Raw genomic sequence first — 26,503 nt, forward strand, 5'->3', positions numbered from 1 at the left:
AGCTGAGGAGACACCGAGCGCGTACCCCTACCACCGGGAAAAGCGGTACCGTTCCCGGTTACCCTTTGTAGGAGACGGGGCGCATGCGCGGGAGCGGCGGCGGGCGGGAAACGCGTCCGGAGGCGGCGGTTCGCCCCTCTGGGCGCATGCGCGTTGCCGCCCCCTCTCGGCCAGCGGGCCCCTTCGCCCGCCACCCGCCGCTTGCGAGGACATTGGGGTTATTGTCCGCCGCTCGGGCTCGGCGGGGCCGGCGGCGCTCGGGCTGCCCAGGCGCTGACGGGGCCGCGGGGCCGGCTCGGCGTGAAGAGCGGGGCGGGCGGGGGCGGGCGGCGCCATGGAGGATGAAATGCCCAAGACCCTGTGAGTGGGGAGGGGGCGAGACCCCTATTGTTCCCGGCTCCGCGAGGGGCGGCCCGGGCTCCCCTCACGCACGATCCCTCAGGTGCGGGTGGCGCGATCGGGCGGCGGCGGCTGTCGCGGCCCTCAGCCGCCTGCAGTGCCACGGGGGGCGGCCCCGGCCGCCGCAGGGTACGGGGCACCCGGCCCCGGCTCCCCTCAGGGCGGGCCGGCCCTGGCGGAGCCGCGGGGAGCCCGGCCGGGGCCGGCCCAGCCCCTCCACCGTGCCCCGCCATTCCCGTCCCTGCGTTGCTCCCCACTGGTGTCACTGTCTTTTTCCCCCCAGCCCCGGGCCTTCTCCGGCCCTCTCCAGCTCACACGCGGAGGGAAGGGGTGGGGGATGTGCCCCCCCGAAACTGGCCTCCATGTACGTTTTCGCGAGCATCTGGCTGAATCGTACCTCTGGGTGGTGTTGGCACCATCAGCTCACGGGAGGGGGGGGGGTGGCTGCCCTGGCTGGAGCCCCGCCGCGATGTTTCGACAACTGATGGAAATAAACGGGGGGCGCCCATGAAACGGGCGCTCGTCCAAGTGTTCAAAGCACGCCGCCAGCCTGTTATTTCCCGGGACTAACGGTAGCTGAGGGCAGCCTCTCGCCGTTAAAATCATAAGCGGGGTTCCTTAATTACAAGCAACTTTTCTGGCGGTGTTAGGCTGACACCCGCCGCTGTCAAGAGGTGTTCGGGCTTTCGGTCGGCTGCAGCTCTGCAGCTGGCTGCGTTGGAGAGGCACAGGAGAGCTCCTGTGCTCGTCTTGTTTGTGCGTTTCTCTCCGTTTCTCTGGCAGGCGTTTCTGGAGTGGTTTCCCTCGTTCAGATCAGAAATCACAGACTCCTGTCTTCTATTCCGCCCCTGCGCGAACTTTGGTCTCTTGTTTCAGGACAGCAGTTGAGGGGAGGAAGGAGGAGGGAGAGGGAATTTTTCGAAGGTGAGGGGAAAGTTTTGCCCTTGGACGATGGCTGCACCTACCCAAGGGCTGATAAATGACTTGGCCAAGTGACTCCAGGAAAACAGACTCTTACGTGACTTATGCCAGCTCCTCTGGTCCAGGCTTCCTGAACGGTAAACACTCTGTCTGCTCCTTGTGTATACGATCCTGTTGTCTTTCTAGTTGGTGCATTTTGGGAACTATTCTTGGCGTCTGCAAACATGGGTCAGACCTGTTGGCATATTGCCTGTTTATTTAGGAAAAGAGTTCCCCCCTCTTGCCCCATCCAAGAAATGGTTGTCTGGAGTTCAGCGGTCTCAGCCGTATGCTCGAGGGAATGAATTATCTGGTCCTGGAGCACGTGCGGCTTATTGCACAAACACGGCTGGTTTCTGAGCTGCAGAACTGAGTATTGAGCAACGTACCGAGAACGGTATTTCTCTGAATCGCTCCGATGACTTTCTCAAGTCATAGAAGGATTGTCACGAGCTGAATTTCACAGATTGGGTTTAGAACGAGCAGCTTGAAGGAAGGAAAAGCAGCTGAAAGTAATCCCTTTCGGGTCTGAAGTGCGTGTTAAATATTTGTTCGCACGAGGGTTTCTGTAGGTAGTGCTACAGAAACCCCATCTGGCCGTGGGTTACGGTGCTCCCTCCTCGGTCGCGTTGTCCTGCTGCGGCGTGAGGGGCCACGAAGTGGTCTGCAGCCCTGTGCCTTTTTCTTTAGTTCCCTTAGCACGTCGAAGTTGTTTTTGTGGAACAGGTGCCAGACGTTGTTGGAAGAATTCTTGGTTTTGCTTTTTCCACGTATCCTGTTTCTTTGAAGGGAGGTGTTAGAGCCTTGGCGTTCGAAGCACGTTGCGAGCTGTGTTGCTTATGTAAATGATTTCCTGGACAGGCAGCTCATTTTCACGTGGCCAGTTACCTTCCTTGAAAGCCACTCTTCAGCGGCAGAGATGATAAATTTGAAGAGCGGTTACAAGGCAGACGGTGGTTTTGAATTACAGAGACCTCTTGTTTGTGTTTTTCGTCTAAGTACGTAGGTGCTTGGGGATACGTGTACTTCTGATTTACTTTGTGTGTCTAAAATGATGCACGAGTGCCAAACCCAGTAGCTCGGTGTTACTTCTCAAGAAGCCGTACACCGATCGACGTGCAGTGAATAAATGGAGTTGTCTGCATAGTTTGCCTTGTGTAGCAACATTGACCGACTCATTAACGAGAATCTGATTAGCAGGAAAGAGAGGGGTGGGAAAGGTGCAGGAGACGACAGAACTGTCAAGCAGGAGAGATCTCCTCTCCTGTTAGCTGGCCCTGGCTGGCAGGGCCACCTCAGCACTCGCTCGGTTATTTCTTCTCTAACTGGCCCAGGACAAGGTCTGGTGTGTCCACTGGACACTGCCCATGTGTCAGCTACGTGGAAGCAGAGCTGCAGCGAAACTCCGTGGAAAAGTTTGGATGGTCAGAGAGAGTGCAGCAGAGAAAATAAACAGGGATTGTTTCTCGGGGGGTTATGGCTCTGTGTTTTTCCATCCATCTTGGCACGGTGATAGTATCAGAGGACTTTATTGTGATTTATCGGCTAGTGGCTTGGAGAAAACCTCTCCGGACTCGCTGGCTGCAGAGAGCGGGCAGCAGATGTACGCGGCAGTGGGTGTGAGGTGACGCTGGCAAACAACACAAGAAAAACGCTGCTGAATTTGTCTGATGTCAAGCTGTCTTCCTGACTGTCCGATGTACTTTACGATTCCGCTCCTTTTTTAGTGTTTGCAGAACATTCTTGTTCGTGCGTCGTTACTGCTTGCGTGGCCGTTAAGGGATGTCTTGACCACGTCTGTGCACGAGGAGCTGAGATTGTTTTTACCTTTGTAGGTCAACATCTAGTGTGCAGCTACACAGGGTCTCTCTCTCTAGATGTGTACGTACACATACATCTTGCTGCAGTTGATCCGTTGAGGATGCATTTTGAAAGGTCTGGTCATGCAGAGGTTCATGGGGCTGTTGGAGATCGCTTGCCTAAGTCCTGCTTTTCCAGCTAAATCCGGTCTTAAGGTAGGGAATGCTTCAGGAGATGCCCGTCTGATTGCTGGGTTGAAAATCCAGTGGGAGTGCAAAGGTCAGGGTGTAGCCACTGTGATAGGAAACTTTAAAGTCAGGAATAAACCGTTAATAAACTTAGACCTAGAAGGTCATGCAAGAGTTTCATCACTTTAATGCCTTGGCTTACTCATTATCCAAATGGCAATAATATTAAAAAAACAGGAGGGAGAAAAAAGAAGTCCCACTAGTTATGACTCTGGGTTGATCTTGATGCCAGGTAGAACATCCTGGGGTTATCAAGCACCGAGTTAATTGCCTCTGTTTAAGGAAACCTCGTCAGAGGTGCAGGAATTACTCGCTTCATTGAGCAAGAGGATGCCTGTGACGATCTGATTCTGGGGGAGCATGTGTTGCTTTTACCAAGGAGAGTACGATTCTGACACCTACCTAAAATAGTTGTTCAAATTATTAATACGTGGCTTGCTGGGTTGTTCTGACAGCAAAACAGAGGCTGTGTGTCTTGTTCCCATTCTCTCCTCTGCTAAACCAAATATTGGAGTGCATCCATCTCTTCAGGAAGGCTGTTCACAGACTTATGTCAACAGGAGAGCAAGAAGTCGCTGGTTTTGCTGCTGTGTTGTTTTCTTACAACATCTTTGCAACTCTTGCACGGAGACAGGGAGAATTGCTGGTTTATTGACGTGGTTTCAGCAGCGCGATTTGGCTGCGGGTCTCATTGCACGGACCGCGGTTTGCCGCGTAACGTTCCTTTGCGGAAAGGTGCTGTCCCGCCTCGGGAGCTGAGGTTTCTCTGTGTGCTTTTTTTAAAAATCCCATGACTTGGGCTTAACAACAACAACAAAAACCACCCACCCACCTGTGGATCAAGGAGATCTTGGTCGCCGAGAATGCCAAAATCCCAAATCAGAGCTGGGGTTCAGGTTCTGTTTGTGCTTGAGGAGGCTGATCCTTTCAAATGGAGGAGGATCAGGGAGGAGTGCCTGTGCTTGAGCACGTTTGCAAGATCTTGGTGTGTTCAGGCAGATCTGCTTTCAAACGACACGTTCTTTTTTGAAAGGAACTGACTCAATATTGTGTAACGTTCTTGCTAAACACCAGACTGAGCTGCTAGGGCAGCTGGGGAGATGGTGCTTGGTGAGCGACGACTGTGTATGTTATCAGAACTGCCGTTTCTGTACATGGAAGTCCATTTGGTAGGTTGAGTTGTCCATATCTGGCTTTCCATTCAGCTTTGAACGGGGTGAGATTTTAGAAATGCAGGACAGAGGACAGGCGCTGTTCCTGCCCTGTCACCAAACGATTTCTGTCCCGTTGCTCTACCAGTCAGGATAAATCCTGCCGCACGCTTTGTTTTGACCACCTGACCTGGTGGATTGGGTGTTCGGGGAACAGTTTGGGCCATGTTTGCTAGGTTATCAATGAGCAGGCTGGAGCATCAGGATGGCTTCTAACTTTGTGTTTGATCTTGTAGATACGTGGGGAACCTCTCAAGAGATGTGACCGAAGCTCTAATCCTCCAGCTGTTCAGCCAGATGGACCATGCAAAAACTGCAAAATGATCATGGATGTAAGTGCCACCTAATGATTTCCCTGCTCCTCGTAGCTAACGGCTTTGGGCTGTACTTGGCACGTTTCGGGATTCCACGGGAAATACGGTGTGAGCAGGTTAAAGGGATGGAATAAGGCTGGAGATGACAGTCATGTACTTTGGGCATCACTTCTGCCTCGTATCTGACGTTAAATTTAAGGGTGTGTGGCTACTGTGAAAGGGAGTGAGCAGGTTAATATATGTGGGTGTTGTGGATGAGATTTGGAAAGTTCTTCTTTGCCGTCCTTTTACCTTTTTAAAGCAGAACTGAAACCTCCTGGAGCTTTGTTAGTGCATTGACTGTGATCTCAGTGTAGAGTAAAAAAGCCTGCCCGTTTTGAGACCTTTAGGTCAACGAATAAAGAGCTGAGTGGAATAGTGAGGGTACAGTTTGAAGAGGTTTGTATCAGTAATCCTCTTTTTGTTTCTTTATCAGACAGCTGGAAACGATCCGTACTGTTTCGTGGAGTTCTATGAGCACCGGCACGCGGCTGCAGCACTGGCTGCTATGAATGGCCGGAAGATAATGGGTAAGGTAAGCTGTCATGTCTACAGGGTGAGTTGGAGTTGAAAATCAGGCTGTCTCAGATCATGCGGGTGAAATATCAGTGGGTGAAACATCACTTGAGACGAAGTGGACACGCTGCAAATGTTAGACACTTTGTTTGGATGGAGGTCTTAACGTGACACGACTGAGAAGAGCTGTTCAAACTGTTGTAGGAAGAAGGCAGAGGGAGGTGGGGATGTAGAACTGGGAGGGCTCAGAGACAGTGGGCGCAGGGAATATTTTAACTCTGTGGACCTTATCAGGATAGCGTCCCTCCCCCACCCCTGCAAAAAACCCGCCAACCAAGCCAAACTCCCAGACCAGGTCTGTTTCCGGCTTTGCTCTTAATCAGTGAAACACAGTTTGGAAGAACAAACCCTCTCCCACAAAACGTGTCTTAAACTTGAGCTTTCACCCCAGCCTTGCACGTCCGGTCCCCCTGTAGTGTCAGAATTCGGTGCTGGAGGTATCTGAGCTTAGTTGGGATTTGCTCGATCTAACGTGAGCCACTGACGTTTGCAGGAGGTCAAAGTGAACTGGGCGACGACCCCCAGCAGCCAGAAGAAAGACACCAGCAGTAAGTGTCCCTTGTGCTCTGAGTATGTGTTCGATTTGCACGAGTAGTTTGTAAACAGAAACAGTAAGCATCGTACAGTTGTACGCAGTAACGTTTTGATCCTAGTCCTAAGATATTATTTAATGTCTTTGTGTTAATGAACTTAAGAACAAATCAAATCTTTGTCATCAGGTAGTACCGTTGTCAACACACAGCATTCACAAGGTAAATGTATCTTCTTAAACATAAAATGAAATCTCTCAAGGACATTTGCTAAGCACCTGAAGCTATGTCTGGGGTTTTGTTTGTTATGGATTTAATTTTTTGTGGAAAGACTTCCCTTTCATTTCTCTGTAGCATCAGAAAGTGATCAAGCGTCCACTGTTGAGTTCTGTGCTGATCTCCAGCTGTTTGTCACGAGTGCAATCGGAAAGAACAAACCAAACCAAACCCCCCTTGTCCCCGGCTGTTGGCTCCCTGTGAGACCTCAGCGTGTTTCCTGCAGGCAGGTTCCTCAGGAGTATCTAGACTGTTTCCAAAATCGGGCTCCATCGCTCCCTGCTCGTGGTGAGCCTATGGGTTGCTGCTGTTCTGGGCAAGCCATGAATTTCTGTAGGCAAGTGGGGCTAAACTACGTCACCATCGGATATAAATTGAAGGGATTACTGTTTCCGTTCTGTTGCCTTCAGTCTTAGCTCACTTGCACGTGGATTCACACGCGTTGAATTCACTTGGATTCACGTGGTGCACTGGCTGGGCAACCAAAACTGGTGGCTTTTGAGAACTCACTTTCTTTAACAGCAAACTGTTTTTTTGATTTGTTCTTCACAACCTGTGGTGTTAAACCAGACGTCGTGGCTGGGTTTGAAATACATCCTGCACTAGAATGGGTGTTGTCCTGCATTTCGTGAAACTGCTCAACGTTTCGGTCGATGAGATTTTAAATACAGATCTCCTGCTGCGTTGAAGCTTAACGCTAGCGTACGGAGAGAAAGATTTTCGTGTATTCTCGGCACATTAAGTGAATAGTTTAAGACTTTCTACGATAAATGCTGACTGGTCTTAAAAGCAGTTTGTAACGTACAAATCATAAATGCTGTGTGTCACTGTAGTGTCCTTAAAAATCACTGGCTTGGTAGTGCTGCCAAGAAAAGGATCTGTTAGGAGCAGCAGTAAATTCTGATTCATAGTGAACTCTAGTCTTGGTGTAGTTTTTCCTGACAGCTGGAAAGCCGTGCTGTGTGAGGCTGTGCACCTGCCTGCGCGCGTGTTCAGGGGTCGCCTTCAAACATTGAAATCCTTTTTTCTCTTTTCCCCAAAAAGACCATTTCCATGTCTTTGTCGGAGACCTCAGTCCAGAAATTACAACCGAAGACATAAAAGCAGCTTTTGCGCCGTTTGGAAGAATATCGTAAGTAATTCCCTAGGGCAAATAACCTAAAAGTTCTCTCTCCTAAATGGAGGCAGCCTTATGTTTGAGTAAGTAGAAATGAGAGTTGTGCAGTGCAGGAACATACATCCCTGCTGTGTGCAGCGACTTGGGTCTGAACGGTCGGGCGTAGCTGGTTCTGCTTTCCTAGAAAAGTCGCATCCCACGTGCTTTGGTTTTATACTCCTTGCCTCGTTTGGCAAAGCAACGCTGGAAAAAATGACTCCTAAACCTGGGCTTTGCATTCCACTGGCCCCCTCAGCGATCACATCACCATCACGCTGTGCAGTTTGCGACCGGGTCCGTTTGCACGTTCACGTCTTGTGAGGCTTTGGATTTTTTTTTTGTTAGCCGCGGTGTGCCGGCCACTGGTAGAAAATGGGGTTTTTTGGCAGTTAAATACCTGTTTCCCACAAAAACGAACCCTTTTTTTAGCACAAGGCTCATTGTGGCTAGAGCGGCCTCGAGATGTTTGACGCTGGGTTGGCGTAAGCCCTTGACTCAAAGGGCTCGGCCAACACCGCGGGGCGCCTCAGGCCAAGGAGCTGCACCCACCCCAGCAGTGCAGAGCAATGGTGAAACAAGCAAACATGGTACAAATGGGGAATGGTGCTCACAGGTTGTGTTCAGGGTGTAGCAGAGTAAGGAGCTGCTCGTTCATTCCATCCTCCAAATGTAAACCATTAATTTTCCTTGTAGTGTTGTCTGTACTGGACATTGAAGTTTCTTGATGGTGATGTAAGAGAACATAGAGTGCTTTGGAGTGTTGTGTAGTGAAGCATTTAATTGAAGTAAGTTTGTTTTTGTTGTTTTTTTTTTTTCCCCTCAGAGTCCAGTGTATTACTCTCTTAATGCCAGCTTGATTTCCTCTTACAATAAGATTTAAAAAAATAAAATAAAATTTGATCTGAATGTGACTTCCTTCAGACAACTATAACGCTTGACTGCACCTTTTGTAATTGTCATCCAGGAAGCGCAGAGGGTCAGACTCCAAGGAGAGTCAGTTTGTCCTCTGGCCCAACGTGCTCTGGATGGAGGGGACGAGGGACTCTAAAGTAGAGCTGAGCTGCTGGAACGGGTGCGGAAGGGAGGCAGTAGCAGCCGGCTGCATTGCTGGGGCTGCGGTGGAGCCGTGAGAGAGTTTCCCCGGAGTCAGCACTGGGTTTCCGAGGTGACAGTTCGATGGACGGTCACCTGTAACAAACAACCCCCCAAAAAAAACCCACACCCTCCTGAGCCTGAAGCAAAAAGTAATATCTGAACGTCAGCTGAGGGAGGAGTGTAAAATCGCAGTGAACGTCGGTCCACGGTCCGGATTTTTGGACGTGCCCGTTGTCCCATCTTTCCTCGAAGAGCTTTTGGACGCAGAGCTGTTGCTGCATGGTGGCGGTGACGGGAAGGGGCAGCGATTGCTTTTGCTTTTGGGGCACTGGGTGCACAGCTGTAGAGCTAGCAGATGGAAAACTCATGGTTTGCCCCAGCTCAAACTGCCTGTCCGAACCAAAACTCAGGTTTTTTCCTCCCATGGAAGCAGTAGATTAGGAATCCTCCCCGTAATGACTCTTACATGAAGCTGAAGGGACCTCGATTCTCTGCTGCTTTAAATTTAACCTGAAAAAATATCCAGTGGTTGAATGAAGTTACTTGTCTTTACCTATTCTTCCTCATCAGTGACTAGTTTCTGGAAATGTGGTGCTAACAGAATATTTCCTATTATTATTTTTTTTTAACGTTGTCTTTCTGGTGCTAAACTGAGTTGTTTTTTTTAACAACGCCATGGTTGAGCTACTGCATGATTAGCACCTAAGAAATTTTGGTAATTCTTTGCATCTGAGTTTTTTTAATCACTGTAAAAGCACACTTTCATTGTGTTTTCCTTTTATGCTTGCTGCACGCATGCTTTCACTTGTTCTCAAGTCTTTATTTTCAAAGTTTTCAGTGAGGGTAAGTTGAGATGAGTTTTTGCCCGCCTCCCTCGATAGGCTACTGGGAGCAAACTGGTCTAAGCTTACCAAAAGTGACTCTTCTCAGGCAATTTGTAGCATGTGACCCAAATTCTGACCTAACCCAGGAAGGGGGGAAAAAAAACAGGAGAAGGAGGGGTCTCACAAAAGACAAGCAATAGCATTTCTACTATAGCTTCGAGAGAGGAATTTTCCTCCGGCCTTTGGCGATGGAGTCAGTGCCGCGGGCTACCGTATGCCAGAATTAGGCTTGTGATGCAGCATTTGCAGTTATGGAAAGGCTTAAAAACCTGAGTGTAACGCATCTTCTCTTCACTGTGACTTTTCTCGCCAGTCTCGGGATGCTAAACGTTGTGCACATGTTAACGCTGATTTCTGTTAGTAATTTTGTACAGCCATAAGTTACACTGCATGACTTTCTGACTGGTTTTATTGTTGTTTCTGTTCTTTTGTAATGCCTGTACGTGTGGGGAGAAGGAGGGAGGAGAGGGTGGCCTGTAGGTGAGAGCAGCTCGACCCTCGGCTGGCTTGTACGCAAATTGCCTGAGAAACACTGTAGAATGGCGTTCCACCAGTGGGGTGTAGCTCTTGTAGCTGGGTTTCTCTTTAACTCAATCTCAAATAATAGGGCTCTGGTTATTTTGCAGAGTGTCTCTGAAGAATGGACAGAATTGCCATGGCTAACTACAAGCTACAGTTCACAGTGGACAAACGTTGTAGTTTTCTTATTTACTTTTATAAATTTCGTTTTTTTTATCTCTTTTTTTTTTTCCGCTTTTTTATATCTCGTAGTTTCCGATCAGTCCTGTGTGATTGCTGTTGTACAAATGCAGTTTAAATGATGTGTGATATGTAGTTTTAAGATGCGAATGTTTCGGTGTTTTATTTTCTTCAATAATTTCTGAAAATGTCAATCTCTCAAAATTTACAGCTGCCCACAGTCCAAAAAGGGGGTAACGAATTGACCCGCGAAAATTAAAGAATTCGGTTAACAGGCGACGTATGCCTTTTAATTCCTACTTTTTTTTCATTTTTCTATTTAATATTTGAATGAGTAGTAGTAGAATGTGTTGGCAAATAGTGAGTTTAAAAATTGCATGGTTCAAGAGAGCCATTCAGCTAATGTTAGACAGCTACGTGCCTTAAGTGATTCTTTTGAATAGCTGCTTTGACCACGCTTTGTGTCTTAACAGTCTGTAAAAGCGTTTTGAAGCGGTAAAGTACATAACATTTGTTAGAGAAGCTATTGATTTGCATGTTTACACAATTAAGTTTAATTTTGCTGCTACCTGGCAAAGCATTAGTAAAGTTCTGTTTAGAAGAGAAGCCTTTTGCTTTGACTGTGTTGCTGGTGCAGTAAACAGTTGACCTTAGTAAAGGTGAAACATGAAAATAAGCTGTAGGTGTGACTCAAGTTGTCGTTTTCGGGAGGTTGTCCCTCGAAGGCGCTGAGCTGGCTCTCGTTTCTGCTTTTTAGAGATGCGCGTGTGGTTAAGGACATGGCAACGGGAAAATCTAAAGGATATGGCTTCGTTTCCTTCTTCAATAAATGGGTAAGCTGCGCCGCGGTCTCAAGAAAGTGGGCGGTGATTTTCAGCGGCCGCGACGGGGAAGGAGCGTTGTCGGTCCCGCTCTCTATCCGCCGCCAGTTCCCCTCCTGCCGAGGGGAAAGCTTTGCTTGCAACTTTTCTTGCAGCCTTCCAGTACCTAAAGGGGCTACAGGAAAGCTGGAGAGGAACTTTTTACAAGGGTGTGTAGTGACAGCACATGGGGCAATGGCTTTAAACTGAAAGAGGGGAGATTTAGATTATATCTAAGGAAGAAATTTTTCACTCAGAGGGTGGTGAAGCACTGAAACAGAGAAGCTGTGGCTGCCCCATCCCTGGAAGTGTTCAAGGCCAGGTTGGATGAGGCTTTGGGCAACCTGGTGTGGTGGAGGGTGTCCCTGCCCATGGCAGGGGGGTTGGAACGAGATGATCTTTGAGGTCCTTTCCAACCCAAACCAGTCTGTGATTCTATGATTCTCTCTGTTCCACGGAACGCTCGACTGTTCAGCGTTTCTAAAGCACATGGCAAGTGACATCCAAATGGGCGATGTACAGACGTGGCAGAGACAGCAGCCATCCATCTGGTGTCTACTGAGAGGGTCTTAAATGGGCCCAGTGAAGCCCAGCAGCGTCCTTGGTTCCACCTAAATCCACTTCTTTTGAAGCAGGGGTTTTGTTGGCGCGTTGCGAGCATCGGGCAGGGTGTGCGCGCAGGGGAGTCGTGTGGCTCTGTCGCTTAAGGACGAGATGCCGATGGTGGGGTTGTTCTTCCCTCCCTCTTGCGTGGACAGGATGCGGAGAACGCGATCCAGCAGATGGGCGGTCAGTGGCTCGGTGGAAGGCAAATCAGAACGAACTGGGCGACACGAAAACCTCCGGCTCCCAAGAGTACATACGAATGTAGGTTCTCAATTATTTGGGAATATATTGTAACCTCCCGCCGCTCCCATGAGGAGGAAGAGGAAAGGGGTTGCCTTGGAGATTGTGGGAGGAGGGAAAGGGGTCCTGAAGGCGAAGGCTCTTTCCAACAGTTCAAAACCTTTTGAATAAAGCAGCTTCCTTAGCTACGGCGACTGTATTACAGCCACGGGGAGGGGGGTTCTTTGGATTCCTGCGTTCCCGGATGGAAAATTTGCTTTGTCTCTAGTCAGCCGGGACCACTCTGGCTTTTTCACTTTGCTCCCTTGTTTTTTTTGGTTGTGATACGAAGCAGGCGGGACCGTATCAAAGGGAGCGTTTCCTCGGTGAGATTTTAAATTCGGTCTGCCACACCTGCTTGATAGGGCTCTACGGTTTGCGCTCGCTGTGCGGTGCCGATCAGGGTCGGAATTTCTACGTAACATGGGTCCGATCTGCTGAAAAGCTCTGTAAAAATCTCTTTTAAGCAAACACCAAACAACTGTCTTACGACGACGTGGTCAATCAGTCCAGCCCGAGCAACTGCACCGTGTACTGCGGAGGGGTCACTTCGGGACTGACAGGTATCGTGACTTCAAACCGCCGTCGTGTCCAATGTCGCGCGGGGTGACGCGACGGCCGCCTCATTTTGATGCTCTCTTTCTTCCTGCTTCAGAACAGCTGATGCGCCAGACCTTTTCTCCCTTCGGGCAGATAATGGAAATCCGAGTCTTCCCAGACAAGGGCTACTCCTTTGTACGGTAGGCTGCCGTGCCCTTCGCCTGCTGATGGATTTTATTAAGAACGACCGTTTCGCTGCTTTCGGAGCCAGCGGAGCGTGGGTGGGCGTGTGGCAAACCGGGGAGGATGCTTCACAGCCCTCTGACCTGAGGAGGGAGTTACAGCTCCTAGCGCTTTTGCCAGGAGCAGGAAAAACCCCTCAATCCAGTCTAAACCAGTGCAGCTTCCTCCGTCGTGAGAGAGCTCTGTCCCTTCCTCTTGCGTGGTGTCACAGCAGAGCCACTGAGGCAGACGGTTGAGTTTTAGAGTCTTTTCCAGACATGTCCTCATCTCTCCGCTGATGAGGCTCCAGAGAGTAAAAAACTAATTGTCGATCGACTCGCTCTCCCTGCCGCCGAGGTTTTTGGTTTGTTGAGCAAGAGTTGTGACACCGGAACGGGAAAAGCGACCGTATCCTGGCGATCCCTGCCGCCCGCCACGGGGACGACAGGAGAACGTTTCTGCGGTCGGGCTGGTGTTCTGAGCGAGCCCAAATCTGTGCTGAGCCACCGGGGACTCTCGGGGTCACTCCTGGCTGGGACTCACCGAGTGAGTTGTTGGTATTGACACGACTTTATTTCGCAGGTTTAATTCTCACGAGAGTGCCGCTCACGCCATCGTTTCCGTCAACGGAACGACCATAGAGGGACACGTCGTGAAGTGCTACTGGGGCAAGGAGACGCCAGACATGATCAGTCCAGTCCAGCAGGTCAGAACTTCTCCACTGCTAAAGACGGCGGCTTTGCTAATTAGTCTTTGCTAAAAACCCACTAATTGGCTGTGCCGTGTGTGCCGGTTAGAGACTCGATGACCAGAGCCGCACTCGGCACGGCGGGCTGCCGCGTGACCTGACGGAAATGGCCACTTAACGGCGGCGTGTTTGCCCTTGCAGAACCAGATCGGCTACCCGCCGGCGTACGGGCAGTGGGGCCAGTGGTACGGCAACGCCCAGATCGGCCAGTACGTGCCCAACGGCTGGCAGGTCCCCGCCTACGGCATGTACGGGCAAGCGTGGAATCAGCAAGGCTTTAAGTGAGTATTTGGCCTTTTCCTGCCCGTTTTACCCGCCCGGGGGCGGTGACGTCCCCATTGGTAGCACCGTAAAAGCTGCCGAGACATTCTGGTCCTTCCCAGCTTGGACACTGGGGATGAGGAACGGGCGTGCGGATCCAGGACGGCGCCACTCGGCGAGCAGATGTGCTCAAACCCCGCCCGTTCCCGTTAATTTCCCCTCGTTACCGATACATCTGCCTAACGAAGTGGTTCTCCCTCTCCCCCTCGCCAGTCAGACGCAGTCTTCGGCGGCGTGGATGGGCGCCAACTACGGCGTGCAGCCGCCGCAGGGGCAGAACGGGACCGTGATAACCAACCAAACGGGGGGTACCGGGTGGCCGGCTTCGAAACGCCCTGAGGAGGAGGAAGAGGAGGAGAGAGAGAGGACTCTGAGCGGCGCGGAGCTGTCGTTGACCGGCTGAGATTCATCAGATCAAGCGTCAAGATATGGTGTATTTATTTAAGAGAGAAACAAAACGAAACAGGGGAAGAAAAAACAAAACCAAACAAAAACCAGGCGTTTTTAATCATGAAATTCGTCACTCGCGTTGTTTAGGAAAAAAAAAAAACAAAAAAAAAAAAAAAAAAAAAAAAAAAAAACAAAACAAAAATCACATGAAACGAGATGCTGGATGTCTGCCAACTTTTGCCTTCTTTTTTCCTCCTTTCCGTGTTTCTTAAGATCCACGTTTTCGAAACACAGCGAACGCAGGGACTGCTGCCGCTGAAAATCGGGGCAGCAAATTGCACAACGTCAACCCTTTTTGATTTTTTGCTTTTTTTGTTGTTTTTTTTGCGGTCGTTCTTTTGGTTTCCTTTTTTTCCTCGGAAGTAGCACGTGCCGTTTCTAGTTTGCATTCCGAAAATGTATTATAAACCCTTGTACAAAAAAAAAAACAAAAAAAAACAAGCCAAAAGTGTGCGAATCCTGGAGCCGCCGCGTCTTCAGCCTTCGCACCGTCTCTTTTCAAAAAGCCTCTGTACAAAGCCTCCCTCCGTCTCTCCCCTTTGTTCCGCCGGGTTTTTCCGCGATAAATTATGAGTTTACATCCCGTTTTTTTTGTATCTCAGCGTGTTTTTCAGGGTCGTCTCTGCCTTACGACGGGGGACGCTCAGGGGGACGAGGATTTCCGCCCCGGGACAGCGAAAAATGGGACAAAAAAACCTACGAACCAGCTGGGTTGTTGTTGTTTTGGGTTTGTTTTATTTTAAAGTTTTTTTTTTTACCGATTTCTACATTTACATGTACTGATTATGTAAAATATTTTAGCAAATTAATATTTTGCACAACTGTTGGCCGCTTTTGTACGTTTCCTTATTTAAAGGTAGGACGCCGAGTCCTTCGACGTGACTTATGCCTCAGATCTTCCTTTTTTTCCCTTTTTTTTGCATGTGGATATCAAATACACGCTCCAGTGGTCTTGGAATCCAAAGTTCATCCTCTAATGTTTTGAAATAATTGTATAAAACTTCCCCCAAAATCCCAGGTCGTGCTGGGAGTGCGTTTCACCCAAGTGACCTGACCTCTGCAAACCCACACACACTCTTTTGCCATGTTTAGAGGCCAAAACTGACCTTTTTTGTCCTACCTCTTGACCAGCCTTGGAAAAAAATCAAAAAAAAAAAGAAAAAAAGGGGAAAACCCCCAAAATAAGGGAAGAAAAAACAAACGCGAAGCTCGTTGTGTGCTCTTTTTTCTCAGTCCGTGGCCCCGCGGCCGGCTCTCGCCCTCGCCGGGCCAAAGCGGGCGGGAGGGGAGCGGTTTCTCGTGGAATTTGGGGGATAAAAAAGCCGAAATGGGTCAATTTTTGCCGCGAGCGCGCGCGGGGGCTGGTACCAATGCGCATGCGCGTTGCGGCGCCTCCGCGGACTCCATCTCCCAGCGGTCCCCGCGGCGCGTCACGTGGAGCCGGCGGGCCAATAGGCGCGAAGGGACGGGCGGGGCGCTGAGCGGTCCCGCGGCGGGGAGCGGTGGGGGGCGCGCGCTGCCGCCAGGTAAGGGGCGGTGGGGAGTGTGGGAGCGCCGCGCTCGCGGGACAGGAAGTGACGTCGGGAGGAGGAGAGGATGCTGGGAAGCGGCGCGGGGCGGATGAGGGCGGGGTGGGGGGCGGGTCCCGTGTTCCCGCCCGCGGCCGCGGGTCGCCGCAGGAGCCGCCCGGGGCCCGGTCGTGAGGTGAGCGGGGCTGAGGGGAGGCCCCGCTCCGGTGCGCGGCCCCGCGGGATGCCTCGGTCCTGCGCCCACCGCCTCCGGCGGGCCCGGCCCGGCCTGTCCCTCATGGCGGGGCCTGCGCCGCCCCCGGGCCCCCTCGGGTGGAGCGCCCGGCCTTTTTGCAAGGGCGGGGAGCGACAGGACACGGGCGATGGATTTGAACTGGAAGACGGGAGGTTTCCATGGGATCTAAGGCAGAAATTCTTCCCTCTGAGGGTGGTGAGGCACTGGAGCAGGTTGCCCAGAGAAGTTATAGATGCCCCATCCCTGGAAGTGTTCAAGGCCAGGTTGGATGAGGCTTTGAGCAACCTGGTGTAGTGAGGGTGTCCCTGCCCATGGCAGGGGGGTTGGAACTAGATGATCTTGAAGGTCCCTTCCAACCCAAACCAGTCTGTGATTCTACGTTGCAGCTCCACCAGTGACAAAACATCCCTTTCCCCTCTCCGGTTTCTCCGTCTCTCACCCCCCGTCCTCGCTGGGCACGAAGGCTGGCATGAAGTCTTGGCCGCGTGTGGAGACAGGGCAGGAAGGGGAAAACGTGGCTGTTAGGGGAGAAATGGTGGAGCTTCAGAGCCAGTGGCTCCTCCAAGCACCAGGGTGACTCGCTGGAGTCGCTTTCTTGTTCCTCAGCCACCAGCCTGGTGCAGAAACCTGAACAGGCAGGATTTGGGGGAATCACCTCGTTTCTGTCCCGTCCGCTGGGATTTTCTCTCACATCATCTTCCTCTTGGAGTGTGATTCCTGCTTCGGTGTCGCTCAGAGTGGCTTTGGTGAGCTCTTTGTGCCCCTTCTCCGCGTGTCCCCCGGCGAAGGCGGCAGAGCGCGGAAGCAGGCCAGCCGCCCGGATTTGTTTACATCTCGCATCCTTTATTTAACTTTTGCTCTGTCAGGAGACCCCCCAGGGGAAAACTTCCCCACCAAGAAGCTGACGGCTCAGCACGAGGCGGTGGCAGGAGCGGGGGGGCCGTAGCAGAGCACTGTGACCCCATGGTGCCAGCCATGAGCACCCACCTGCACCAAAGCTCTTGTTTAGCCTCATTTTCCTCCTGCGCAGCCAAGCCCAGGAAATAGCAGAGGGTGGGCGCCGTGGTCTGGTGCTTTCCGGGGTGGCACTTGTCACTCCGTGAAGAGGTGCTGCTGGCCGTGTGTTGTGTCACACCTGCGTGTCATTTTGCAAGGAAGAAGCCGAAGCGGCCAGTGCAGCACGGTGACCGGCAGGGACCCCTGCCTGTCCTGCCAGGACCGGGCAGCCGGTCGTTTCCCCCTCTCTCTTTCGCCCGCCATCTCCGCTGCTGCTGGGGCTGAGGACGGCCACCACTTGCAGGGGGCCCTGTAGGTGCCGCCAGCAGAGCGCTGTGTCCCCGCTGTCCCTCCTGTCCTGTCTGCCTCCCCAGGCTGTTAACTCCCCTCCCGATCTTGCCTTTCCAGGCTTCCCAGAGGATGGAGCCGGCGTCAGTGAGGACCAAAGTCCCCTCCTTCCTGTCCGACCTGGGGAAGGCCACGCTCCGGGGCATCCGGAAATGCCCCCGCTGTGGCACTTACAACGGCACCCGAGGCCTGAGCTGCAAGAACAAGAACTGCGGGACCGTCTTCCGCTACGGCACGCGCAAGCAGCCCAGCGTCGACGCCGTCAAGATCATCACCGGTTCCGACCTACAGGTTTATTCGGTGCGGCAGAGGGACCGGGGACCGGATTACCGGTGCTTTGTTGAACTGGGGGTTTCAGACGGCCATCCAGACGGTGGACGGGACCATCATCACGCAGCTCAGCTCCGGCCGCTGCTATGTGCCGTCGTGTCTGAAAGCCACGGCGCAAGGCGTGGTGGAGAACCAGTGCCAGCACGTCAAACTGGCCCTGAACTGCCAAACGGAGGCCACCCCGCTCACCCTGAAAAGCTCAGTGCTCAACTCCATGCAGGCCTCACCGCCAAACCAAACAAACCATATGGCAGCTGGCGACTGAGCCCACGGGGCCGCTGGTGCAGCGCGTCACCAAGAACATCTTGGTGGTGAAGTGCAAGGCCAGCCAGAAGCACAGCCTCGGCTACCTGCATGCCTCCTTCGCCCAGAAGATGAGCACGAAGACGCTGGCGGAGCACAGGTTCTCCTGCTCCTGCCAGGCTCTGAAGCCTGGCAAGGGCGGCCTGGCCGAGGAGAGCCGCCGCCGCCGCCGCGCTGCATTCACTTTTCGCCTGCATCTGCGCCTTCGCCAGCGACGAGAGCCTGGCGCAGGAGTTCGCCGACTTCCTCGCCTACGACTCCGGCAGTAGGTGGTGGGGGTGGCATGCAGAGGGTTTTGGGGGCGTTGAGGGGCCGTGTTGGGCTGGTGCCCCCCACTCGTGGCCTGGCAGCTGTCTCGCTTTGCTGCATGCGAGAGCTGCCCTAACATCTCCTCCCTGTCCTTCGTTAATTGGGCTTCATTTCCTGCCCCCTCCCATTTGTGGGGAGCAATTCCTCCTGGGCAGCCTCTGGGGTTCAGTCCCTGGGGGGGTTGTGCACCCGATAGGTGCACCTGCATAATCCCACCCTGTCTTTAGGCACCCAAAGGTGAAAAGCTGCCCTGAGGAGAGCAGCCTGGGTGAAGTGAGTGAATTAGAATCACCACTCGCCTCAATGTTTTCCCCGCAAGAAGCGTGTCTCTACGACTGGGGGGACTTCGGGGTTTCTCTGAGGCCTTTGGGGTGTGCTGGGAGGTCTCAGGGGGCAAATACCAGTATGGGGAGGGACACGTGAGACTCCTGTGTCCCCGCCGTACTGCTGCGCGTGGTCGAGACGTTTTTAAGGACAGAGCCTTGTTTCCCTTAGGTCTGAAAGGGAGCTTGGTCCCGCCGTTGGTCAGCGGCCCCGGATCCACGGGCGGGGGGGAGGCGGCTGCTGCCAAGGCCAAGAGGAGGAAGAAGGACGTGACGCCCGGTGAGCTCTGTGGGCCAGGGCGGACATGGTCCGAAGCCAAAAGCCGCTGCCCAGTTGGCACGACAGCCCTGCCACGACCTGCTGGGCGTGCAGGCGGCCACGTGCCACGGCCGGTGCCAGTGGGAGCGTTGGGAGAGGCTCTGGGTGCCAGCGTGCTCCTGCCCCGAGTCCGAGCGGGTCTTTTAGTGATCATGTAGCGATGTTAAGGTGGAAGGAGCTGTGGTGGCAGCTCGCCACCACAATGTGCTGTAAGAAAATCCCTGTAGAAATAGAGAAAAACAGTTTTTCTTGGGTTTTTCAAAGACGTTGGCCTGTGGCGAATGCAGGTGTTTGTGTTACGGATTGAAACGTGGACAGACTGTATGCCACGAGAACAGGGGAAGTAATCATGAAATGTGGAGAGGCTATGAAACAGGAGCAATCACAAGAAGGGTGAAAAAGCTACCTAGTTGTTCAAAAAGAGCAGATGCAATTAGTTCTTCAGCTGAAAAAAAAAACCCAATAAATATTTTCCTTTGGTGGCTTCTTCTTGAGCATCCTTGTCAGAAGTGGAAGTAAAAACGGTGGATGAGTCGTCTGGAATTCAGTAAATAAGGCTGTAAAGTTATGCTGAAGGTGAAATATCTGCTTCATCGAGGTCATCCAATAGTCAGGGACCTTTCCAGTGCAAAAGGGGATACCAAGGAAACTGGGAGGTGACAAACAAGAACACAGGGAGACATAACCTGTTAGCAAAGGATAACAGGGACAGCGGAGGAGACCTCTGGTACTGACCGATGGGCCGTTACGGAACCCCAGTGTAGCTTTGGAGAAGGCCACCTGGGCTTTGTAGCTCCTAAGAAAGGGAAAACAAGAGGAACATGAAGATTTGAGATTGTCGAGGGGTTATGTGAGGCTGCAAAAGGAGAGAGGCCGTTCTCCGTCCCACCCGCCTTGCCTGGGGTGGGGGTGCCCGGGGGGGTGCCCGCAGACCCCTGGCACTTGTGCACTGACACTTCTCCGAATGACCCCGCAGGGCCACGGGCGAGCAGCCCTCTCCGGGCTCAGGACGCAGCTCCCAGCAACCCCAGGAGAAGCAGCCTGAGGAAGCCACCCGTCGCCTCCTCCCTGAAGAGACAAGGTGAGCCTGGGCCACGCGCACCAGGTTCCTGCTGCCCTGACCGCTGCGGAGGGGCCGGCTGAGCGCGCGCTGCCCGTCGCCCGTTCGAGGAGGCAGAAAATCGGCCCGGGCACCTCGGTGTGGTGGCAGCGCATGGTGTCGTGTTGTAGCTGGGGGTGTGCTGGTGTCGCTGTGGCTGGCTGTCGGTGTGGTCGAAGAGAAGAGGAGGATGATGCTGGTGGCCTCCCAGGGTGGCTCTGTGGTGGATTTCTTTGTGCAGGAAGCGTTGAAGGAGTTGGCTCATAGTGGGGCCAGTGGTTATTCCGTACTGAATATTCAGTTATAACATGGGAAGGTGTTATCCAGTATCTCCTGGTTCAAAGGGAGTGAACTGGGTGAGGCAAAGCTGTGAGCTGGTTTCCAGTGCTTTTTCGCTGCTGGGTGTTTGCAGCATCCCTTGATGTCCAGAGCTGCCGGGGGGAACAGAGCCAGAGCCAGAGCAGCTGAGGTTTCTGGTGGCAAATCCTGGCTCGAAGCACCGTCTGGCATCTGGCCGAGCGTGGGGAGTGTGCCAGCTGTAATGGAGATGGGGTCTCGGTGACCCCGGCCACCTCGGGGAAACGTGGTGGGCACCTGTGTAACAACTGGTGTCTCTGGCAGACACTGGGTGTTTATATACGATGTTTGGAGAGGGAAGGGTCAGGCCAACACCCTGAAAACCTGTGTGTTTTCCCAGTGACTTTGGAGCTCCTCACGCGGGTAGGAGCCTTGGTTTGGAGCTTTTGTTCTCCTAGTTTTACTTTTGAGCTAGAAAGTGGTACAAGTCCCTTCTGTTTCCCCTTTCCCTGAGACAGGTTTCCCCACACCCTGGGGAGTGTCGGTGCTCTGGGGAGGGGGGGGGTGAGGTGAGGAGTGAGGGTCCCCGGTGAGACAGCGTAATTACACCGTGGTGCCGAGGCGGTGGCTCTTACTGGGAGCAACGGGGGTTTTGAAAGCAGAGAGCTGCTGTTGAAGCCATCCCACATTTCCAAGCCCCTGGGAGCGAGGTGCCAAGGCAGGGGCAGCTGGTGGAGCCCGGGCTTGGTTGTTTCTCCTGCCATTGGGCTTGGAATTCATGTGTGCTGATGCAGGTTCTGATTTCTCTCCTGTTTCTTCTAGGCTGTAACCAGGTGCTGGACGAGTCGCAGGTGACTCTCTCCTTCCAGGACTGGCTGGCCAGTGTCACGAACGCATCCATCAAAACCATGCATTACCAGTTTGAAGGTAAAGCTTTGGGAATGCCTCGGGAGAGCCTTCGGGCACAGCTCCGCTCCCAGCACTGCCTCGTCATTAGGTGGCCGAGCTCTTGGCAGCATTAAGTAACTGCCAGCCCCAAGGGAGGCATGTGCTTCCCTGGCCTGGAGCAAACGTTATTTTGCCTGGGGAAGTTTTTATCTGCTTCGGTTTGTTTCCTGAACATGGACTTAATGTCATCAGCCAGCTGGTGCTGGTGTTTGTGCTGGGGAAGGGAGAAATGCCCCAAGAGTTGTCGAGGCTTGAGTTCAAACTGCCTGGGCCACGGAGAAGAGGTGAGAGTAAAGTGAGGTGCTCACGTGGCATGGATCTCAGAAAGGGAGAGATTCAGTCTCCTCCCGTGGCTCTTGGAGTGTTCCGCTGCCTCGGCCCCCCACATCCCCCAGAGGCAGAGCTCTGCTCGGGTGTGGGGCCGGGGTGCTCCCCGTTGCTGATGGCTGAGGCTGTAATACCTGGGAGGGGCGCTACTGTCACCTGCACCACTCCGTTTCCCCAGCAAACGAGCAGCAAGGGACTCGTGCAGGGAGGTGGGCACACCTCTGGCCCATCCTCCATCACCCTCTGTCAGTGTAAAGCCATTGCCCCGTGTCCTGTCACTCCACCTTGTCCAAAGCCCCTCTCCAGCTTTCTTGGAGCCCCTTTAGGTACTGGAAGGTGCTGGAAGGTCTCCCCGAAGCCTCTCTTCTCCAGGCTGAACAGCCCAAACTCTCGCAGCCTGTCTCCAGAGCAGAGGTGCTACAGCCCTCCCATCATCTCGGTGGCCTCCTCTGGCCCTGCTCCAGCAGCTCCAGTCGTCTTTTTGGGGACCCCAGAGCTGAATGCAGCATGCAGGGGGGGTTCTCACGAGAGCAGAGCAGAGCAGGACAGGGTGGATCTGCTTGGACAGCACAGCCCCAGCACCCCTTTCCCCCAGCCCGCCCACACCACCTCTCCTCCCCCTCACCCCTGTCATTTTGTTCATGCCCACCACAGGCAAGCCCGAGCCGCTGGTGTTCCACATCCCTCAGGCGTTCTTCGACGCACTGCAGCAGAGGATCTCCAGCGGCAGCACAAAGAAGAGGCTGCCCAACTCCACTACAGGTGAGGGATAAACAGATGGGAAACCCTTTGCCTGCCCGTGAAGACAGGCTGTATTTGGGGGGAAAATCCCAGCAGCAGCAGCAAGAAAAAGGATCCTCAGCGTGGAGGTGTTAGAGCCAGGCCTAAGCCCACGTTCAGGGGCTCTTGGCAGATTTAAACGCTGTGTCAGTGCTGCAGGAGTAGCACAGGCGCTGCCTCTGCTGCTGCGGGGCTCAGGACCACCACCAGCTCCATTTGTGCCCCCTCCACCCCCAGCTCAGCACCAGCACAAGCAGACACAAAGCCACTCGCTCAAGTCCAGCACCAGTTAAGATGCACGTGTTAACGGCTCTTAACGGAGTGCTGGAAAGAGGCCACCAGCAAGGACAAAGCCCAGCACTCAGGAGCTGGGGCTGCCTCCCAGGGCAGAGCCGCGGGCTGGAGCGAGAGCCGAGGCCAAAGAGAAAAAAAAGGAGAAGGAAAGGAAGAAAAAAAGGGGCTTGGGTCAATGGCTTTAAACTGACAGAGGGGAGATTTCCATGGGATCTAAGGCAGAAATTCTTCCCTCTGAGGGTGGTTGAGGCACTGGAGCAGGTTGGCCAGAGAAGTTGTGGCTGCCCCATCTCTGGAAGTGTTCAAGGCCAGGCTGGATGAGGCTTGGGCACTGGTGTAGTGGAGGGTTGTCCCTGCCCATGGCAGGGGGTGGAATGAGATGAACTGAAGGTCCCTTCCAACCCAAACCATTTGATGATTCCATCATAAAGCAGAGAGTGAACCTTATCCCCCTGCTCACTGCCCTGTCCCTCTGCAGCTTTTGTCCGCAAGGATGCCCTGCCCCTGGGCACCTTCTCCAAATCACCTGGCACATCACCAACGTCCTGCAGGTCAAGCAGATCTTCGATACGCCCGAGGTAAGGAGGGGAAGGGAGGCAGCCCCCCCAACCCACCACTGCCCCTTAACCCAGCCCCTCACCATGGTGCTCCCATCTTTGCTGGCAGCTGCCGCTGGAGATCACGAGCAGCTTGTCCAGAAACCGGGATGGCACCTACGAGCTCTTCAGGTGCCCCAAGGTGGAGGTGTGGAGAGCATCGCTGAGGCCTACGGCCCCCGAGAAGCAGCGGCCATCCGGCCCCTGGAGCTCAAGACCTTCCTCAAAGTGGGTAAGTGGAGCAGACTCAGCCCCCAGCCTACCCTGGGGGGACAGACCCCCCCAAACCCACTGTAGCTGGCAGCCCAGCCTCTGCTGCCCTGGCTGAGGAGCTCCAAGCTCTGGGTGAGCTCGTTCCCCCTCCAGAGAGACTCTCCCACCCCACTATGGAAGCATCGGCCCAAGCCCCCTGCCAGAAGCTGGAGCATGAGTTGCAGATCATGGGGTGGGGGGGGGGACACTAATGAGTGGGGGGGCCAGGGCCACCCCCTGATCCCCCCCTCTTCTCCCACAGTTCTGCATTGTTCCTTCTTGCCTGGGACTGGGGGGGTCCCAGCAAGAAGGACTCCTTTCCCCCTTCCGTCCCACTGGGAGGTCAGTCCCAGCAGCAAAGGGCCTCCTGGGGGGTCCCCAGTGCTAAGCCCCCCCCAGCTCGTTCCCACAAATCATAGGGGGCTCCAGTCATGAGGGTCTCCCCCTCAAGACCCCCACCTCAGGGGGCCTGAAGCCAAAGGGGTTCCCTCTGCCCCAGAGCCCCACCTCGGGGGGATCTGGAGTCCAAAGGACCCCACCCACCCCAGACCCCCTGCAACCACAGGGGGGGCCCCCCAAAAGGGGGGCACCGATCTGAGGGGACACCCTCCCAGCCACAGCTTGGATGCCACTGCCCAGCCTCCACCTTCCCAAAAAAAAAGAATCTCAAACATCTGAGATGTTTCCTGACCACTCGCCAGCCCCACCCAAACCAAAATACCCCCAAAACACCCACAATTAAACACAAAATGGCACAGAACTGAGAGGCCCCTCCCGACCACCCCCCCGCCCACCATGGGACCATGAACCTGGCACCAAAAAGGGGACTTAAACCCACCCAGGAGTTAAGGGGGAGTCCCACAACCACCCCAGGGGACTTCAAACCATGGCAGGGGGAGCCTGCGCCCACTCTCTCCCTCTCCTTCCCCCCCCAGGAAAACGTCCCCCACCCAGAAGGAGCCCCCCCCTTCATCATCGACGTGGATCCCAAACATCCTCCCCCAGGCCCGCATGGGGAGCTGCGCATCAAGTTCCAGTACGGCCACCACGGTGGCCACCAGCCCAGCCCCGACCACCGGCCCCCCACCGCCGTGGAGCCAGCGCTGGAGCTCGCCCCGCTCACCACAATCACCTTCCCTTGAGCCCCCACCCAGCCCTGGGGGGGGGGTCACACGCAGCCCCCACTCTGCCGCGACCGTCGCTGCTGTTCCAGCACCCAGCTCGGCTTCCGGAAGCACCTGGAAAATAAACATCCCCCTCCTCACTGGGTGCCCTGAGCCTCCCTGCACCCACTCTGGGGTGGGGGGCAAAGGTAGGGGTGGCACCCTGGGAACCCCCCTGGGCAGGGGGGGCTCACACCACACCCCAGCCCACAGTTGAAGTGGGGGCTTCAGAGAAGAGCCACAGCTGGGGGTTGGGGGGGTCAACCAGGGGGAACTTGGGGGTGCCCAGAGTGCAGGTCCAGCCACCCCAAAGGGGAAGGTGCCCCCCACCCCCAAAGGGGCACCGAGAGTCCTGACCTGCGCTCCCCAGCTCCATCCCAGCAGCTGCAGGAGCTGCACCAGGTCCTGGGGTAGGGGGGACACAGCCCCCCCAGCAGCACAGCCCCCTGCCACCCACCCACCCTCCAGCAGAGCTGAGGGACCACCTGAAACAGCAACACGGGGTTGCTGTGGGAGGGGGGGGGGGGGGCATCCAGGACCCCCACCCCAGGCAGCACTGGGGCTGAGGGGGCCCATCCAGGAACCCCCTCCCTAGGGCAGCCCAAGGCAGCCCCCTGCCCAGGGCGTCACCTGCTGCCTAGGGGAGAAAGGAAGGGCCTCCAGCCACAGGCAGCCCCCCCCCCATCACCTTCCCTGAGCACCCCCCATGGAGTTTGGGGGTGGGCACAGACCATGGCCATGGGGGGCACTGGTTCAGGGGACACGGTTGGGGCATAGGGGCCCTGGACATGGGGGAGTTGGGAGGGGATAGGGGCATGGGGGCTCTGGGGTCACAGTATGGGGACCCCATGTAGGGGGGGTCACAGGGGACAGCAGGTATGGGGGACACTGGGCATGGGGGGCACCAGAAACTCCAGACATGGTGGGGGATTTGGCTGGAGTGGGAGGGTGTGGGCATGGGGGGTGCTGGGGACACGGGGTGGGGCAAACGGGATCTGGGGGGCATCAGGGACATGGGGTGTAGGGGACACCTGGTAGAAGGGGCACTGGGGACCTTGGATATAAGGGACACTGGTTATGGGGGACATGGCATGGGGTCACTGGTCACAGGAGGGCTCCAGGCATGGGGTTACCCTGAGGATGGTGGGCACTGGGGACACCAGGGAGCGGGCGGCAGGGCCAGCCCCCCTGCTGCTGTGGGGTGCTATCCCTATCCACCCTGTCAGCGCACCAGGCAGTGCCCCGCGTCCGCCTCCTCCCCGATGCCACCCGGCACCTCCACACCACCCCCGCCTGCCTCAAGGTAAGTGCCCCCTCCCCACGCCTGGCAGGGTCCTGCATGTGAGTCAGGGCAGTGCCAGGCACAAGTACAGGCTGGTGGAAAATGGATGGAGCGCAGCCCTGAGGAGAAGGACTTGAGGGTGCTGGGTGATGAGAAGCTCACCATGAGCTGGCACCATGCGCTGGCAGCCCAGAGAGCCACCGTGCCTGGGCTGCACCCAGAGCAGCGGGGCAGGAGGGCGAGGGAGGGGATTCTGCCCCTCTGCTCTGCTCTCCTGAGACCCCCCTGCAGTGCTGCCTTCAGCTCTGGGGTCCCCAACAGCAGAAGAGACACGGAGCTGTTGGAGTGGGGCCAGGAGGCCACGGAGATGATCCAAGGGCTGGAGCACCTCTGTATGGAGACAGGCTGGGAGAGTTGGGGCTGTTCAGCTGGAGAAGGCTCCGGGGAGACCTTCCAGCACCTTCCAGTACCTAAGGGGGCTCCAGGAAAGCTGGAGAGGGGCTTTGGACAAGGGGTGGGGTGACAGGACACGGGGCGATGGCTTTAAACTGGAAGAGGGG

General features: G+C 54.6%; 2 protein-coding genes across 4 annotated transcripts; both read left to right on the plus strand.

Annotated features, from left to right (window-relative positions):
• The first annotated feature begins 327 nt into the window (after nt 1-327).
• TIA1 (TIA1 cytotoxic granule associated RNA binding protein) lies at nt 328-14,973 on the plus strand. 3 transcript variants are annotated; one of them, XM_086627965.1, is made up of 10 exons: nt 328-360; nt 4,855-4,950; nt 5,408-5,506; nt 6,041-6,095; nt 6,267-6,299; nt 7,398-7,485; nt 10,945-11,020; nt 11,806-11,914; nt 12,400-12,495; nt 12,588-12,676. In XM_086627965.1, the coding sequence occupies exons 2-10, from the start codon at nt 4,939-4,941 to the stop codon at nt 12,674-12,676; spliced, it is 657 nt and encodes a 218-aa protein (XP_086484091.1). In that variant the 5' UTR covers nt 328-360; nt 4,855-4,938. The 3 variants fall into 3 exon arrangements, with proteins under 3 accessions (XP_086484091.1, XP_086484093.1, XP_086484090.1); XM_086627967.1 differs by lacking the exons at nt 10,945-11,020; nt 11,806-11,914; nt 12,400-12,495; nt 12,588-12,676 and adding an exon at nt 10,115-10,231; XM_086627964.1 differs by lacking the exons at nt 328-360; nt 4,855-4,950; nt 5,408-5,506; ... (1 more) ...; nt 6,267-6,299; nt 7,398-7,485 and adding exons at nt 13,277-13,400; nt 13,584-13,723; nt 13,977-14,973 and having other exon boundaries at nt 10,534-11,020; nt 12,588-12,672.
• A 917-nt stretch (nt 14,974-15,890) lies between these two features.
• Nucleotides 15,891-24,640, plus strand: C29H2orf42 (chromosome 29 C2orf42 homolog). The gene is given in 16 exon segments (XM_086628151.1): nt 15,891-15,917; nt 17,382-17,677; nt 17,679-17,877; nt 17,879-18,086; nt 18,089-18,139; nt 18,142-18,219; nt 18,759-18,866; nt 19,882-19,986; nt 21,124-21,228; nt 22,231-22,338; nt 23,129-23,170; nt 23,173-23,228; nt 23,317-23,394; nt 23,397-23,482; nt 24,434-24,507; nt 24,510-24,640. Coding segments are annotated over 15 exon segments (1,713 nt in total). The 5' UTR covers nt 15,891-15,917; nt 17,382-17,393.
• Nucleotides 24,641-26,503: the final 1,863 nt, after the last annotated feature.

The sequence above is a fragment of the Tauraco erythrolophus genome, chromosome 29 (assembly GCF_009769465.1).
Source record: "Tauraco erythrolophus isolate bTauEry1 chromosome 29, bTauEry1.pri, whole genome shotgun sequence".
Classification (NCBI taxonomy): Eukaryota; Metazoa; Chordata; class Aves; order Musophagiformes; family Musophagidae; genus Tauraco; species Tauraco erythrolophus.